This window comes from Lepisosteus oculatus, chromosome 22 (assembly GCF_040954835.1).
Source record: "Lepisosteus oculatus isolate fLepOcu1 chromosome 22, fLepOcu1.hap2, whole genome shotgun sequence".
Classification (NCBI taxonomy): Eukaryota; Metazoa; Chordata; class Actinopteri; order Semionotiformes; family Lepisosteidae; genus Lepisosteus; species Lepisosteus oculatus.
Genome location: NC_090717.1, coordinates 14,295,270 through 14,310,237, shown reverse-complemented (window position 1 = coordinate 14,310,237; position 14,968 = coordinate 14,295,270). Strand labels below are relative to the sequence as shown.

At 44.7% G+C, this 14,968-nt stretch overlaps 1 protein-coding gene across 2 annotated transcripts; it reads right to left on the bottom strand.

Annotated features, from left to right (window-relative positions):
• On the bottom strand, nt 1–14,955 carry LOC102686983 (acyl-CoA dehydrogenase family member 11-like). Of its 2 annotated transcripts, none has more exons than XM_006640467.3 (15): nt 14,884–14,955; nt 13,485–13,779; nt 12,246–12,478; nt 11,353–11,452; nt 10,543–10,660; nt 9,736–9,878; nt 8,224–8,373; nt 8,014–8,108; nt 7,450–7,549; nt 6,300–6,440; nt 5,888–5,980; nt 4,950–5,057; nt 3,730–3,901; nt 2,107–2,173; nt 1–1,559 (listed from the first exon to the last, which is right to left on the bottom strand). In XM_006640467.3, exons 2-15 carry the CDS (start codon nt 13,734–13,736, stop codon nt 1,430–1,432), a joined length of 1,902 nt encoding a protein of 633 aa, XP_006640530.2. In that variant the 5' UTR covers nt 13,737–13,779; nt 14,884–14,955; the 3' UTR covers nt 1–1,429. The 2 variants fall into 2 exon arrangements, with proteins under 2 accessions (XP_006640530.2, XP_015221809.2); XM_015366323.2 differs by having other exon boundaries at nt 14,894–14,948.
• Between the last annotated feature and the right edge of the window lie 13 nt (nt 14,956–14,968).

The window sequence follows — 14,968 nt, the reverse complement described above, 5'->3', positions numbered from 1 at the left end:
TTATAATTAATGTGTGTTTATTTTTAAACAAATCCTATATTTTATACCATACTCTATATACTTTATTACATATGTAGAACATTTATAGAATATTTCAAACTCAGGATAAGTATCATCATAATCAGATTTTAGTGTACTTTAGGCACAACCAATATGCTACTGTCCACTAAACCACCATTGCCAAACTTACAGCCTCATTTATAAAACTATCTGTGACGTGATTGCTAGATTACACCATAATTAGAATCTACTTTTTTGAATAGCCAATTATTAATCAACAAATGTGATGATTTTAATGTTTTTGTACTAGCACAGGAGATATTTAAACAGGTCCTCTGCTTTCTTTTTCATTCAGCCAAAGTTTGAAGGTCAAAGTTCAGCTGTCCTTGACAACACTGCAGAGCTCAAAGGTGCCCAGCAACACACAGGGGTCACTGCTGCACATCGAGCAGGTATTAGGAGTAATAATTGTTTGAGATTAACAACAGAAACAAACCTGATTTCAAAGTCCCTGTATTTTAAACTGTGGTAACAGTACAAAGCTTAGGAATGTTTTATAAATCTGGTTTAAAACAATAAATGTATAATCAATATAAAATATTGACTGAAGAACATTAATGTTCTGAGAATAAAAAGTAGCTGAGAACATTTTCTCAGCCATTTTACTACCAACTTTGCCTTCCAGATGCCCTTATTCAGGGAATTCTCTGTAATCAGTTCATCTTAAATTCTTTACTGACAAGAACAAGGCAAAATGACTGACAATCAAAAATTAGATGTTACCAGTCAGGCAATGACGAGCCAACAGTACTCATCTTGACCCTTGATTTCACTGAATCAGTTTATACTCTTTCCCCTTGGAGATACAATAATACACTTAAGAGTGGTACAATAAAGGTCTCACCTACAGTAGGAATACACAAGGAAGCAAAAAGCTTTTTTCAAAGGTGTACATACTTCTGGTATGAACTCTCCAAGAATGATAAAAATGGAACTGAAGCACAAAGTATGAAGGAAATAAATTCCTAGAAGATCAGTGTTTATGCTGTTACTATAAAGGTCATTTTCTGCTTTTGAACTGCTCTCAAAACCTTACAGCTACGTAGCTGCTATACTGATCTGACCTTCACTTACAGTACATAAGAAAGTCGGGATCAAATTGTTACTCCTATTTTGATATCCTATATGATTTTTTTCTTACCACACTCCAAATTACAGTGCTTTGATCATTCCTTCATAATATTACAAATATAGTTCCTTTCTGCTTAAAAATAATTTGCAAATCATCTGTGTAATACAAGGTTCCAATATGTTTTGTAAAACAAGATAATTACATTGAAAAGATCTCTGATAACTGGCAAGCAGATAACTGCAGCAGTAACTTGGAGAAGGTCAGCCTGGAGACTGGTAACACAAATGCAGACATGGATCACAGGGCACTGTGAGTGATAACGGGACTCCCATCATACACCAGGGCTGTGTCCATGGCAACTGCCTCCTGCTCATAGCAGCCATGCGTTTCCTTGGTAACCACAGGGCACAGGTCTTGCTCACACCATCTGCAGGGTGACCAAAAAATACCCATCATTTAAAAAATGTACATAGAGTCCCACAATATCAAAAAGAACACACAGAAAACCAGTATTATTGTTAAATATTCTACCAGTACTGATGGAATTCAATTCACAGCTTGACCATTATCTGCTTCAGGCCCTACATGAGGCTCAAGGTAAAACTGCCGTGTTTCTGTGAGCTCCATTTTGTGGTTGGTTTTCTGTTCTACTTGTGTGAGTGGGACACCAAGTCTAATGGCCTTTAATATGGCAGGGTTTTTACCTCTCTGCTGAAGTCCCCTGAATAGAAACGCTTTGCATGGAGTGCAGAATAAGCCTAAACTCTTGAGGGCTACAACAAAACCTGTTTGATTTAGATAGTATGATGCAGCTTCCTACAGTATGAATACTAAAGTAGTCTGTGCAATTGACAGGACTTGGCTGGGCATCTTCAACACGGGACAGTCAGGAGCTGAATTCAGCACAGCACAGCTGTCTTTCAACAATTTTCACACCGGGCCAGTAGCTCTTGAAAGTCTTGGAGGAGATGTACCTCAGTGCAGCATACAGGTCTGTTTTTGTGGCCCCCTCCCAGGCAGCATGGTCTACCAGCAGGGCACCTGAGGGAAGACAGCGGTGAGACATTAAACAGGCATTGTGACCCCTCTTTCACTCTGCCTTACTCAGCTTACTCACACTGCTGGGCAGGGACGCAACACAACACCATTCCTTCGAGCTGGGACACCCCGTTCCCTGCCCCCCCAGAAAATACTAGCAATACATAGCACGAACTGGCACATCCAGTTCATTTTTGGATCCCTGTTTTTCCTGTTATGCACACTCTCCAGTTATACTTCCTGATTGTCTCCCACAACACAGCACAATAAAACACTCTACATAACTTTCCAACACCATTTGCTTCTCCTCTCACCCTGCCCTGGCAAACCTTTTGATTAAGATTAAGATCACTTTATTAGCCATATACAATTTCTTGCATTAGGAATTCATCTTTCGCATACCCCAGCTTGCTCTCCATGAGACACACAGAGAGGGAGAGAAGCTTGGGGTCAGAGCGCAGGGTCAGCCATTGTACAGCGCCACTGGAGCAGTTGGGGTTAAGGGCCTTGCTCAGGGGCCCAACGGAGTAGGATTCCTTTGCCAGCCACGGGATTTGAACCAGCAACCTTCCGGCCACAGGCGCAGATCCTTAGCCACAGAGCCACTGCTCCACCACTTGAGCAGCAAGTAAAGCCTTTTCCTTTAAGAAGGGTTCCTCGCACCATTAATAAAGTTCTGCAGTGAGTGCAAGACGCTAAAGGAATCAATGTAAAGACATAATATCTGTGCTGTGTACATATTTAAGGAATAAATCATGTATTAGGTTTTGATTTCTAAGCATATGTTGAAAGTAGAGAATATTTTCATAGTGAAACACTGCCCTCTGCTGACAGGCAAGAAGTAGGGCTGCAACCCAGTCCAAACAGCATTAGAAAGGCTGTACTGAAGATGCGATTATTCAGTAAAAACAAAGTATCAGAATTAAGCTAATTTTATGCACAGTATACAAAACAATTTAAATACAATTATTGGAAGCAGGGTTACCACCTTATAGCTTGATCATCACAGAAACTAAGCAAAGCTGGGCATGGTTATTACTAGGTTAGGGCATTTTTAAGGAAAGTTTGCTGCCGTGAGTGGTGTTGATGGAACCTTTCGACCAGAATCACAAAACCAGTGCCGAAACATGGTCACCAGGGACAGTGTGCTGTTTGACTTTAAACCTATGTCCTGACTACATGTTTATTAAAGATCCTGTGGCGTCCAAACGTAGCGATGTTAACCTTTAACCAACTGCCCTGCCTACATTCCATTTTGGGCTTTTACAATATGAACTTCCTAAAGATCCCCATTACTTCAATTCGAGATGACCAATTTCTTACTTCTTTGCCTGAACTGCTATATAGTGGGGCTGCTGCTGCACAATGGCTACATGTTATCCAGCTGGGGACTACACTTCAGTGACGGATGAACCGGACCTCCTCCTGTCTGTGCAGTAATTTGGCTTCAAAGGTGCTGCACAAGTGCAAGGAATTACTATTAAGTGCTGGATTTCGGTATTTACAACTGGCAGGCGAGTAAAAGCTTGGATTTAATCCTAAAACCGGCGGATAAGTACCCATGTAGATGCGTGCCAGGCTGTATGCCAGGTCTCGGGCTGCAAGCTCCAGGAAGCGAGGGGAGAGCTGTGCCACTGTCCGTACCAACTGCCCCAGCCTGCCGAGGGCGCTGTCCACTGCCGTCACAGCTGGGCCTAGTTCCCGTTTTCCTGAGGCCGTGGCCAGTTTACTCTGGAATGCAGATGGCACGCACAAGGAAGAACAGTCAAGGCATGACTTAAGACAGCACTAGAGTGAAGCCTGAGCACTAAACCCTTAACCTCGTCCGACAACAAGGAACTGCGGAGAGCCCCTTGTGAACTATACCCTTTTTGATGTATGCTGTAGTTTAGTACTGTACACACTTCATTTGTTGCAATGAAAGGGAACAAATATAAATAAAGGAATACTTCTGAGGTCAGCTACCAACATACATCTGTCCAATATCTAAAGGCTTTATCCAATACAGGGTGACACACCCGAGGAAGGCTCCACAGCCGAAACGTTGTGTTCCCTTTCTTCTCTTTTGAGCATGGAATAAACCTTTACTTGTTCCTTACCAACATACATGTGTCCATTATCTAAAGGCTTTATCCTGGAGTGACACCACAGTTGCCATTAACAGCTCTTCTTGTCTTTCTGTTTACAGCAGGACTAAAACACTTTGCCTGGAACCATATCAAGACGAAATACCTGGCTATCATTGTGCAATTTCAAATTCTTTAAATTACTTTGAGTTAAAAGAAGCTGGGTGGATGACAGAAACAGCACTACTGGATTGTGCAATCTAACAGCGTGAAAAAGGCTGAAAAGAAACCTTTCAAAAAAGTAAAACTGAAATGAACATGATAGCTTTACAGGTTTTCACTGGCATCAGTGTATGTTGCTCTTTGTTAGAAGCTAGTTGGCCAAAGCAGCCTCAGATTGGCATTCAGAATTAAACCCTGCAATCCGCCGTGTACCTGCAAGCGTTAACACCACTCCAGTCAGGCGCTGTGGAGATCACAGCGTACAGAACAGCAAGTCGCTCCAACAGGAGGGCAGGGTCAAACACTGTGTGCGCGGCTACATTCTCTCAAGAGAGTATCCAGACTTTTACTGACTGGAGATCACAAAGTGGTAGGATAGGAAACAGAAAAATAATAGGTGATTCCTCCTTTTAGGAAAGGAGATGGCATTATTCCCCTTTGAAACTGCCTCCCAGCCGACCACACCAGTTGCCCACCTGTGTGAAACTCACCTTGGCATCAGTGAAGAAGGCTTCCAGAACCTGGCCATGGCTCTTGGCCAGACATCGCAGCACGTCCAGGGACAGGATGTTCGTGGTGCCCTCCCAGATACTCAGGACCTGCGAGAGGCAGAGACAGACATAGTGGAAACTTTAAAAGGAATAGTTTCTAGTTTATGTGCTCCCATGACAGTATTCCTCCACATATTTCACATTCTACTGTATTGTATCCAAAACAGAAATAATCATTCCTGTAACTTGCAGGCTTCATAGGGAACTTAAAGATCATCAATGGCAAAAGACCTGGAAACAGCAGAGATTTAAACCAGTCAGTTGCTTCAATGACATCCCTTCAAGTTCTAACAGAATGAAAACTATGACACAATGTGACCAGCCTTGACAAACAATCATTCAGGTTTTTATGCTTTTACTTGCTGGTGATATTTCATACTAAATGTAAATGCTGAATGTTATTCAATATCCATGGTATTGAACAGATCCATCCATTCATCTTCTAACTGCTTCCTCCAATTCAGGCTCACAGGGGAACCAGAGGCTGTCCCAGCAAGCACCAGGCGCGAGGTATGACACACCAGGGACAAGACGCCAGCCCTCACAGGAAGACACAGACACAAACACACACACACACTCACACCAGGGTGTTTTCCCAGAAGCCAATTAACCCGCCAGTAGGCCATTGGACTGTGTGAGAAAACCAGAGCACCTGGTGGAAACCAGTGAGAAGATACAAACTCCATGACGATTGCACTGCAGGAAATGAACTTAGGGTCCCAGCACTGCGAGGCAGCAATGCTCATGAATGGGACAGTACTCTTTTACTTACAAGCTAGCTTAAGAATGCTCAAGTGTATTTCTCACAATTTATCTCTCTAAAGCCCCAGATAATTCAACCCAAAGTCAGATTCTGAGCTGATCTCTGGAGACCCTACCTGTGCATCTCTCAGCATTCCTGGCAAACCCGTGTCCTCCATGTACCCCTGTCCACCGAAACACTCCAAGCCCTCAGACACCACAGACATAGCCTGGCAGAGAGAGACAAGAGGACGAAAGCAGGGCAAGAGAGAAGGATGAGAAGAAAGAAGGAAAATTAATGGTAACGTTCTTGTTGAAAATATGAATTCAAATGAACTAGCTGCCAGCAGAGTCTTAGAGTAGTTTAACAACTACTTTTCTGTCTCTTCCATGATGTTCCCAGAGTTAGTGATCTAAATCATTTTACAGCAGCTCCCTCAGAGGCTTGTACTTTCATCTCCAGAAGCCGTCCAAAACGGGCACTGGGAGTGGGAGAAATGACACGAATGTTCTCATGCCCACACTCAGCCATCTCCATACTGGCAGTACCTGTTTCCCAGTGTACAGTTTGGCCACGGGGGTCAGCAGGCGCAGCAGGTGCAGCTCCAGCTCGGAGGCCGACCCCAGCTCTTCCCGGCCCAGCAGGCGGCACACGGACATCATGAGCAGGAAGGCCGCGCGCGTCTCCACCTGGGCCCAGGGACAGACACAGCCACGTCTGCAGGGCGGCCTACTGCATACATATCCAGTACTACATCACCACTACTTAACCACACTGTGGAAGGTAGCAGAGTAATTGCAGGGATCTTTACCAAAAGGCATGTTAAGATAGAATAAAGCTGTCTTTCTTTAATAGTTGCAGCAACTAATTTCCTCCTACAAGGTGTTAAAAAGTAATCACATATCAGAGAACAGGACAAGTACTCAAAGTGTGAGAGAAGACTGAAAAGATAAAGAGAAGACTTAGATAAAGACTGAAACTACACAAGACTGTCTCCTGCTCTTCTAATGGAGAATGTCCCACAACAAAGTCAGACATATTTTCAGAAGCTTTTATCCAAGTAATCAAAACAACATACAGCACAGTGGAGGAGTCTGTGACATTTCAATGCAATACTTCTCATCATTTGTCTTACTGCTACCGTACTGTAGTGGTTCATTTAAAACATGCAGTAGAAAACTCTTTAACAACAAAATGACAAACTGTGCCAAATACACTCTAAAGTTCAGGTTACACTTTGCTTAAATGTTTTACATTTCCAAGCTTTGTTTGCTTCTGTGTGTTTAATCAGATTTTTGTGATATTTTATACCACAAACATTCCAGAAATATTCCTCTTATTTTTCTCTGACTCCGGGTAATTTCACAGGGTCTCAGTCTGATTCACATCTGGACTTTCTGGTGACTAGTCAATCACTTGCCATGGCATCCAGCTTGGGTTCTAAATACCTCTTACTATTATTAGCACAGTTTGTCGTTATCTTGTTTAAAAAAACTTGGATGAAAATAACCTAGCCTTTATGCACAGTAGTATGTTCCCCATTAACTACGAATACCTTACTGTGTTAATTGGTTAATTAGGTCTGTAACAGGAAGTATTCTTTCCTAGGACGTCTTTCACAAGAAGTGAAAGGTATTCACATCATGGACTGCAGAACCCCCTTCTCTTCTGTAAGAGCTGGCAGCAGTTCCAGTTTACCTCCATCCTGGCCAGGGTCTGCATGTGGAGAGGATGATCCTTGAGGAACTTCCCAAAGACAAAGCGCTTTGTGGCATAGTCCCGGCCCAGAGCAATGATCCTGCCAGGGAGAGCAGATTCTTTATTGAGAATACTCCTAGAGCCCGGCGGTTTTCATTCGCTTCACGAAACAAAATCTCACTTGTCTGCCGAGATCCCTTTTTTAATACATCATACACTATTACAGCATGTATAGCACATGTGCATTATTAAGTTAATTTAGAAAATACTCTATTGGTAGTGTCACCGACCGTGCCACTTTGAAACCTGATTTGGTCTGAGATCTGAAGTCGGGGAACAGGATGCCTACTGCACAGGAGAAACGTCATCTGTACAGAGACACTCAGATGGACAGTATATGAAGCAAGACCAGTCCCTTACTGAATAAATGCGAGTATATTTAGCACCCTAAAGATGTGCTCATTTGCTAGCGATACATCTAAAAACATTCGAGCAATAGATGAGACGCTTGAGGGAATCAGAGCTGGACTGTGTGTTGGTGTAGCAGTGAAGCCCATGACCCACCTCCTCATGCCAGCCACCGCTGACACTGTGTTGTGGAGGCGGGTTATCGTCAGCATGTTGGCAATGGAGGCCACTCCTCTGCCTTCCTCCGATACCTGAAGGAGAGAGACCGGAGAGGGATCAGCTAGGGAAGGCAATCGCGGCGGCCCTTCCCCGTCATCTGTCTGCACAGTAGGGTCGCCGGGACACAGCCTGAGCCCTGGCGCTCACCCTGTGGGCTCGCAGGCCGTCCAGGAGCAGCTCCGCAGTGGGCACCTGCCTGGTCCCCAGCTTGTCCTTCAGCCGCTGGACCTCGATGTTGTTCAGGTGGCCCAGCTCGTCCCGCACCTCTGCGTAGAACAGCGACAGCCCCTTACTGCCCTGGGAGCACAGCACAAAGCACGGTCACCCGGTGGGCCAGGCTCCAGACCCCCACGGCCCTTTCTGGGAAAGATCTACAGGTAGAGCCACGGGTCTTGGATCATTCACCTCCGAACAAAAAGAATCGAACAGACTCCTCTGGCAGTGACTATTCTTCTACTGTAGTAGACTCCCACTCTCGTTCCTGGTTCCTTTTCCTTAATCTGCTATGGTCCTTTACCTTCCTCCTTTTCAACCGAGATTCAGGTTCTTTTCCAGTTCTAGCATCTCTCAGGGCTGTTTCTGAAATGCTTTCTCAATGTTTAACGAGAGAGTATCCCTCCATTTTCTAACCGCATCTTCCAAATCAGGGTCGCAGGGGAACCAGAGCCTGTCCTGGCCAGCAAAAGGCGCAAGGCAGGCAGGCACACCCTGGATGGGACGCCAGTCCATCGCACAGCAGACACACAGACACAAACATTTACACACTCACACCCAAAACTAATCTTCCCACAAGCTAAATAGCCTAGTAAGACTACCATGTTTTGGGATTGTGGGAAGAAAGCAGTGCACACAGAGAAATCCCATGCAAATATTAGGAGAACATACAAACTCCACGCAAACAGCACCCTAAGTCCACAACTGAACCCAGGAGCCCAGCGCTGTGAGGCAGTAATGCTGACCACTACCCCACCAAGCTGCCTGCGAGAGAGCATAATGTGGTGAACTGAGCAGCAGCTTGTAGCTTGAAAGCTGATGTTTGTACTGCTCCACCAACCTTGCATGACATTAATCTACCTTCTCCATACCCATCCTGCCATTTGGCTTACAAGACTTCAGAAGCTGTTTTAGCCATGAAAAGATATAAAAAACAAAATTATAACAGATTAAAGTCTGTTTAAAAGCAAAACATCGAGAAGTTGCATAGATCAAGTGCCAGTCACCAGGAGTGTGGTGATTTTCTGTGGAGGATGAAATGAGCAGCTTCCAGTAGGTACTAAGAAGAAGGAAACTTCTGAATGGAAAGTACACTACAAAGTCAAAAGACAAGCAATCGTTATTCTTTTATCCAATTAACTGAGCTTGATTCAGTCTGTAAAAATGACATAGTTTACAGAATATTTAGAAGAAGATGAGGACTGACTTCTACTCAAAGTGTGAGAAAGCAAAGGCAAAGAACCATAGAAACAGATTACAAATGGCAAAGCCATTGAACATGCTGATTTTGTATTTTGCAGGTTAAGGTAATAATAATAATAATAAACGTTATTTTATATAGCGCCTTTAAAGGTGGCTTCTCAAAGCGCTTGGTACAGTACACTAAGGTACAGTACAATGCCCCTAAAAGCAGGTAAAAGGTTTATAAATATGTGAGATATTCACCCCTACAGTGTGGCCAAGGGAGTCCTCCACTCTCCCCAGAGTCAGGGTCATGTCAGAGTCGGTAGCAGAAGTGAACCACTTGAATCCGTACAGTCTGTAGGTCCCGTCAGGCTGCAGCCGGGCTACTGTCTCCGTCCCACTGGCTGCAGGGAGGAAAGATAGAGTTGCTCACCTATAAGAATGGCAGAGCTTCACCCTGATCTACATTTCCTACATCCAAACTGGAGGCACATTGGTCTTATCTGGTTATTTGCGAGATAATCTGTTATAAATGTATTTCCTGGCAGTGGTCTCCAGAGAGCATAAGGAATGAATGAAAATGTAATACATGATGCAGAGAGAAATTCTCTAAGGCAAATTAAATCCTACTCTTACAACTAGCCTTCTTGGTGAGGTCAATACTCTGGGCTGGAAGGTCACATGTCCAGATCCCAGATGGGACACAGCAGTTGCAGCCTTGAGCAAGATACGTCTTGCAAATTATGAACGCCGCATTTTTCAGTGAAGTTTCACTGTAAGTAATATAAATGTGGTTTGTGTTCCTGGCTTATCTGTTTAAAACTAAAATGAAAGGATTCCCCAACATATTTTCATTTCAGAATCTTCCCTTTAAAAGGCGCTATGATGACATTGCCAAATATCTTCTATGCGTCACAGGTAAGCCCATCTCTGTTACTCTGTAACTGCAGGAGGAACATTGCCGTCGTTGGACCACCTGTACATCTCCGGAGGCAAAGCAGCTTAGAAACCACAGTCAGCATCCAGCTGTGCAGCAGCTGTCAAGCACAGTGCGTCAGTGGTCCTTACCCACGTCAGAGCCCCCCTTCCGCTCTGTCATCCACTGGCCAGAGGTCCAGAACTGCTGAGGGTCGCGAGAGGTGAGCCGCTGGAAGGCTTTGTCCAGGGGTCCAGACTTCCCCAGGGACTGGAGGATAAACGCAGCAGATTGGTCCGCAGCAGCGATACCACCCTGCAACTCACAACTGGCAACTGCTGGAGCTCAGCAGGTGTGAGCCTGATCAGTACCTGGATGGGAGACGCCTGGGAAAGCTGAGGTTGCTGCTGGAAGAGGTGTCAGTGTTGGCCAGTAGGGGGCGCTCACCCTGCTGTCTGTGTTGGTCTTAAATCCCTAATATAGGGGGGCAACTATACTGTAATAAAAGGTGCCGTATTTCGGATTAAATGTAAAACCGAGATCCTGACTCTCTGTGGTCATTAAAAATCCCAAGGTATTTCTTGTAAAGAGTAGAGGTGTTAACCCCAGTGTCCTGGCCAAAGTTCTCCCCTGGCCATGGTCTCCTAATAGTCCCCATCTCTGAACTGGCTGCATCACTCTGCTCTCCTCCGCACTGACAGCTGGTGTGTGGGGAGTGTACTGGTGCACTATGGCTGCTGTCACATCATCCAGGTGGGGCTGCACACTGGTGGTGGAGGGGATCCCTATTACCTGTAAAGTGCTTTGAGTGCAGTGTCCAGAAAAATTATTATTATTACCTTGATACAGAATTACTATATGTGAACTTGCTATGTCACCTTTTTTATAAGGGGTGCAGCCCCTGTGGGTTTGCAAAGATGTCGGCACCTCAGCGTAAACGATACAGGATGCAGTTCACTGACCTCAATGACTTTAGCTGCCCCATCAGTCATAGCCAGAGGACAGGTGTAGAGTCCAGCAGAGGGAGAGCAGAGGTATAGTTTGGACATCTGGTAAACACGGCTAAGGAAATATACACCAGTATCATCCACCTAATTTGACACTACTTTTGTAATACAGGATATACATTTTAGGCCTTCAATTCGTCTACTTGAAAATGCTGTTTTGTGAAAGACTGCTCAGTATCATCTTTCATAACATGCTGGATAACTTGTTCCAGACTCCCACAAACTGCTCAGTCAAAAACTGCATCCTGTTCTTAGTTTTAAATTCACTTCCTTGTAGTAACACATCTGGACACTGCACTGTATGATTTCCGAGAAGCAATGTTTCCGTGAGGTCCACAAATATTTTGTGGTGTATAATCTGTGGTGAGTAATTTTCCACTGTTCTCTTCAGAATGATATGTATCCACTAGTGTTATATTCATCAACATCAGTCTCCGTTAGCTGTTTCAGTGATGCCAATTGCATTCTAATTGCATGCAAAATTACAAGAGATATTAGCAATGGAGTTGCTTCAATGTCTTGTATTTTATTCCTAACAATCTTAGCATTAAGATAGAAGCATTTAATTACCTGTGTAATTTTGTTTCATATGATTAATACAAGATCATACTGTAAATCACAGGGTTATTATTTGCTAACTGTGTCATCCAGTTCAGGGTTGCAACGGATCCTGCTGTTTATGCTGTGAACTTACAGCAGGAACAGAGAAGGAGATCCTGACACTAGAATTTGTGATTGCATATTTTCTTTCCTTCTACTGTGCTAGGAGTCTCCATATGAGGAGAACTAACAAATGCCCATTCCAAAACTCAGGCACAAGAAACCACCAGATGTGTGTGTCACCCTACCTCCAGTCACGGAAAGTCCTCTCGTAGCCAGCAGCCACCAGCCCCTCCTGGGCCGAGATCTCCTTCATGCGGCCCCAGGCGGGGCAGGTGAGGATGCGATCAACTCGCCGACCCCAGGCATCACAGTGTTGCAGGCGGGGGGGGGTCTCCTCACACTGCCGGCCCAGAGCGTCCACTTCACTGCAGATCCGTTCCCCAAACCGCTCCAGATCTGCCCCGACCGCGCTCACAGCCTGGAACGCACATACACTACACATGCCCATTCTGTTCTTGTAATGCCGCTATTCCTACCTGAGTGAAAGTAGTGTCCCAGGGGCATCAGGAGAACCCGAAAGCAGGCAGAGCAGGCAGGCTGGCGTGGACAGCAAGCAGGCAGAGCAGGGTGGCATAATGAGCATGCAGGCAGAAATAAACAGTCTAGAACGTAAGGTTGTAGCTGAGAGATAAAGAGGCAAAGCATAAGGGGAATCCGAAAGCAAAATTAAAGTCAAGAGATGCCAAAAACCTGAAAGTATAAGCAGAGCTGAGAATGCCAAAACTAATAACTGAAACTCTAAGACTGAGCGCAGAGAGACTGGTCTAATATTGACAGATCCCAGTGAGGGCAGTGTGGTCATTAACTACAGACGGGTGGAACAGATTTTTAACCAGAGCTCGTAGTCACGGCAATCGCCTGATTGACAGGTCTTGTTGAGGCTCCGTCGGTTGCTGTGTTGATCCTAGCGCGTCCTGTCGTGCTCCGGTGGGAGCAAGCATGACAGTTTTAACATAAGCATATCATAAGCTAATCCAAACCAGCTTCCATATTGAGATTGGAGTAGTTTCACAGACCACGAGTGGCATGGAAAACAATAACACTGCATTCCTATATGGGTCTACTTCCAAAAATTATTTCTTCGTTACATTTTTAACGACATCTGATCAGATTTCGTTTTGCACTATATCTAATTTGTCACCTCACAATGAAGTCTTAAAAGTCAAATAAGGTGAGTGCACATACCAGAATACGTACAGGTATCTATTAAGCAGCAATAAAATGACGTTGCCACCGACTTCTTTGAGGAGCAGAATGTTAACAGCTCATCAAGGTTTTGAGAAAAGACGTTTCGAGCCAGGCTGTGTATGAGGTCAGACAGGCAGCAGAAGTACCAGTCGACTGGTGTCTTGAAAGTCTGTGGATAAGGGTTTTCTCCTGTCTATGCCTATAAAGTGGTCAAGGAGAAGTAAAACCAGGCCCACCTGAGCAGGGAGGTGTCTTCTCAGGTAGCCCTGGAGCAGAGCGTCCTGCAGAAAGGGGTTCCTGAGCTGGGGCCTCTCCTGGAAGAAGCTCCCGATGGAGGACCTGGAGAAGTGAGGCCGCTCCTCCTCCTGCGGAGCCTCTGTGCGGCCCCGCGGAGCGGTGAGGTGCGAGCTCCCTCTGCTCGCCCTGCGGCTCCAGGCCCCTGCCGCTGGCCGCCCAGCCAGGGCCAGCCTCAGGACACGCGCGGCCATCAGGCACCTGCAGCACAAACGACCTGCCAGTCGCTTGCCCCTGCTTGTGAAGTGAATGTGAGGAAGCATACTGAGCTGTCTTCTGAGAACCTGTTGTCATCCGTCTTCGTTAATTCACAGTAAAGGGTGCTGATGTTTATTTACGAGTGCTTATTGCATGTCACTACAGCAGGATAGACTCAGCTTTTTCAGCTCCGTTAAGTTGCCCTCCCAACAAACAGCACAAACGATGAAACATCGATGAAACATTCATTAGTGCTGCATTTGTGCTGCTTTCGTTCCCAAAATATAGCGCCTTGTTTTTCGGGTGATCAAGTGACCATGCACGGTGACTTTGACCTCCAGTGACCCCGTCTGCCGAGTTCAAGCGCTGTTACTGGTGCGAGAGTAACAATTCTGCAATTGTGTTTCTGTTTGCCCGGTTGGGGAGCGGTAGATTTTGCATTAACACCAGTATCTTCTGTGCGTTTGTGTGAACAGAAAAATTTAATTTGTCTTCAATATCATACCCTCAAGAGTTGCAGGTGTAGCCTTAAAAAGCGAACATTAGCGAGCAACTGCATATTCTTTAAAAAAGCCTTTAACTAGTACATCTCAATACTTCGTAGCTCTTTCATTTTATAAATCAGAAAAAAACAACAAGATTCTCCTTGCGTTCTTTAAGGAATGCGGTGGGTTTCATCGTTTGTGCGTGTGTGTGGGGAGGCAACTTCACGGACCTGGGGCTTAATAGGGATCAGTGGCTATCCAAAAACGAAGGATAATAATGTTATTATTGGCTGTCTTGAGATTTACAATCATTTTTAATTATTTCGCCAGCGTATGTAAGAAAAAAAACACATTCTTTCTACATTATCAAGCTCGGCACGTTGGTCTATAATTAAATGAAATTTACGTGTGCTTTTTCTAAAAGATAATTCACGACAGTTTATTCGCCTCCATTTCAAGTTCCCTGCATTATTTAAAATATAATGAGCAAAACATATTTAAACCCTAACTGTACTTTGAACTATAGAGGAATACAAGAAGTAGATTAAAAGTTCGGTTTACTCCGATTGCAAAGTTATCTTCACTTTATTACTAATGTGTTCCTAAAAGGGAATGAGACTGACAGCACGTGTATAAATTCTGTTGTTAATAAACTTACCACACATTACCTTTCAAGTAAACTCTACCTACGCCTTGATGTTGTTGATCTCTCTCTTCCGCCCCCTCTCGGCCGGAAAGGTAAC